This window comes from Rhineura floridana, chromosome 11 (genome assembly GCF_030035675.1).
Source record: "Rhineura floridana isolate rRhiFlo1 chromosome 11, rRhiFlo1.hap2, whole genome shotgun sequence".
Classification (NCBI taxonomy): domain Eukaryota; kingdom Metazoa; phylum Chordata; class Lepidosauria; order Squamata; family Rhineuridae; genus Rhineura; species Rhineura floridana.
The window spans coordinates 11,737,461-11,740,634 of record NC_084490.1 but is presented as its reverse complement, the minus strand read 5'-3'; the positions used below and the strand labels follow the sequence as shown (position 1 = coordinate 11,740,634).

General features: G+C 46.3%; 1 protein-coding gene across 1 annotated transcript; it reads left to right on the top strand.

Moving 5' to 3' along the window:
• The first annotated feature begins 1,918 nt into the window (after positions 1–1,918).
• On the top strand, positions 1,919–2,923 carry LOC133367355 (olfactory receptor 4K3-like). The gene has a single exon (XM_061591455.1). It carries the CDS (start codon positions 1,919–1,921, stop codon positions 2,921–2,923), a length of 1,005 nt encoding a protein of 334 aa, XP_061447439.1.
• Positions 2,924–3,174: the final 251 nt, after the last annotated feature.

Genomic DNA, 3,174 nt, shown 5'->3' with positions numbered 1-3,174 from the left:
TCAGAAAGATGCTGCCTCTGGCCATGGAGGCAGAACATAACCATGACAGCTCTGTTGTATGCTTGCCCTGTGAGGACAGAATGTTGGACCAGATGAGCCTTTGGAGTGACCCAGCAGGGCTCCTTTTATGTGAATATGTTCCTAAGAAAAGGGTTGTGCACAACTGTTTGGGGCACTTGAGAGCTGCCATAGAGGACCGAGGGGTTCAGTCAGAGGAGGTTCACAGGAGGAGGTACCATGCAGAGAAGGTTGTGGAGGAAGAAGCAGAAGTTGCATTTTCTGGTCCATACGGCAGATTTGAATTAGCAGGGACCCCATCCCCCACGGTATGACAGAGACGGCATCCCAGGACTGGGAGACTCTGATTAGGGATGGGATCTCTTGACCAGAGCCAGTTTGAAAGTATTCCATCAGCTTAATAAGGTGTTATCTATTTGAGTTCATTCTTTGCCGCTGTTTTTACTGAACTCTCTTTTTCCCCCTTGGGGGAAAAATGCTATTAATATTGATATTTGAAAAGGTGTCAATAGATTGAAGGAAATATTCATAAATTGAAGGAAATATTAATATCTAAAATATTAATATCAGAAACAGGGTTGTTTTAAAATATGTTTTCCCAAAAATAGCCATAGAAAATCCCTACTTAAAGATCCAACCTTCAAGGATAGCAAATAAGGAAATTAATGGAAAATGTCATTCCAAATCCAAATTGGGCAGAATGCTAGCGCACCCCTACCCAGAGCGCATACTTTCGTCAGTCTCCATCCCTATCGAACAGCATCCACGTCTGTTCTGTTGTTTAAAGACTTTAGTTTAAGATTGTATATCCACCTGAATCGTTCCTTTTCTTCCCCCCATCTTTTCACTTCTACCGTCAACAAGTCCATGTTCTTGTTCTTCTTTCCGTTCCCCTATTCTAGGATTTCACCCCCTCCCAATTTTCTCCGGGCAATGTGGGGCTGGTGGGCTGGAGACCCCAGAGGCCATTTTGGAGCCCTGGTCTCCTTCCTCCTCACCCATCCCACAATGGTTTGAACCTCATTTCCCTCATGGGAAAGTGGAGTTGTCATAGTTACCGATTTTGATTGATGCTCAGATATATCTAGATGTTTCTGTGAACATGAACAGAATAGAACAGAAAAGACAAATATGTTGCCCCCTGTTTGGGACTTCAGCCAGCCATGCTATTTTCCTGGATATTCCATACCATTCTCCCTCTCCTATTTTCCTTCCCCGCTCTGACCATTAGGCTTTTCTAGTCCTTATTAGGCTGCATTGAGGTAGGTGTTTTCTTTTGTTTGTGCCCTTAGTTTTCTTACTACTTTTTTGTGGTATCCACAATATTTTTAGAGGAGATGGTAGGAAGGGGAAGGGCCATGGCTCAACAGTCAAGCCTCTCCTTTGCCTGCAAAAGGCTCCAGGCTCAATCTCTGGAATCTCCAGGTAGGGTTGGGTGTTGTCTCCTTTCAGAAGAAGAGCCACTGCTAGTCAGTGTAGACAATACTGAGCTAAAAGGACAAACAGGTGTCTGATTCAATATAAGGCAGCTTTCTGTCTCCGTAAAAGACAGAAAAATATGTCTAAATAAAGGAGAGGAATCCTGTGGCCCTCCCATCATGCTTGGCCCATTAGCCTTGCTGTTTGGGGCTGGTGGGAGTTGGAGTCCAACAACATGTGGAGGGCCACAGATTCCCCACCACTGGTGCAGACGGAACAATGGTTTGACTCAATATAAGGCAACTGTCTATGTTCCTGTGGATAATGTAGATACCACTGGGACAGAACCAAGAGCAATAACGGCAGCTGACACACAGATAAGCCCTTTGTTGACTTAACCTAAAGCTATGAAGGAATGGAAGTATCTCATTGTTGTCTCCTTTCTCACTCCCCAATTTTCACAGAGATATGAAAAAAGTGAATGGCGTGGGGCAACCAGACAACGGTGACTGAGTTCGTCCTGCTGGGTCTCTCTGAAACCTGGGAAGTCAAAGTCCTCTTATTTGTCTCCTTACTCCTCCTTTACACTGCTACTCTCTTCGGCAACATTCTCATCCTTTCAGCAATTATCAGCGATCACCACCTTTCCAATTCCCCCATGCTCTTTCTGATAGGTCACCTGGCTTTACTGGATCTGTGCTTGGCCTCCTTTGCCACCCCAAGGTATCTCTTTGATTTCATTGCCCAACGCCAAACCATCTCTTTCCAGGGCTGCATGGCCCAAATCTTCTTCCTCCACCTCTTTGGCGGCAGCGAGATGCTCTTGCTGACAGCTATGGCCTATGACCGGTGCATGGCCATCTGCCATCCTCTCCGCTATGCTTCACTCATGAGCCGGCGCCATTGCATAGGGCTTGTGCTAGCCTCATGGGCTGGTGGGCTCCTCCACACCAGTGTGCAACTCGGTTTCACCATTGACGCACCCTTCTGTGGGCCCAATCGGGTGGGCAACTTTTTCTGTGACCTTCCCTTTGTCATCCAGTTGGCTTGCATTGACACCTCTCCCCTGGAGGTCATGATGGTGAGCATTAGTGGCACTATGTCACTGGTGTGTTTCCTTGCCTTGCTTCTCTCCTACGCACTCATTCTCTACACAATCCGCTCCCGGGGGCCCTCTGAAGGCCCCTCCAAGGCTGCCTTTACATGTACCTCTCACCTCATTGTGGTCACCATGTACTTTGGACCCATTTTGTTTATGTACCTTCATCCATATACCCGGTTCATGATTGATAAAGTGCTCTCCATCTTCTACAACTCTATCACCCCCTTTCTGAACCCTACTATCTATGCCTTGAAGAACAAGGAGATGAAGGCTGCCGTGAGAAGACTGTTAGCAAGAGGTTCTGGACAGGTGTCCGCTCATGGCCGCCCTGCCATTAGGCAGAGTGATGCGGACACCTCAGGCAGTTGGCTTGAGGCATCATGAAAGAGCATCAGATGGTTTGATATTTAATTTACTGTTGCTTTTGTGTATATACACAGTGTGGAGAATGTGATAGAGAGAAGGGTGGTTTTTTTCCGTTCACTTCTAATTCTAGAACCTGGACTAATCTGATGAAGCTGAATGTTGCAAGATTCCACATGGAAGAAAAGAAGTCCTTCTTCCCACAGCACAACATGGCCACCAACTCAGAGGTTTTAAACATATTACGCAAAATCATGGAGGATAAGACTATC

What these genes read in the sequence shown, in the direction of transcription:
- LOC133367355 (XM_061591455.1), top strand. Translation starts at nt 1,919, where the DNA reads ATGGCGTGGGGCAACCAGACAACGGTGACTGAGTTCGTCCTGCTGGGT.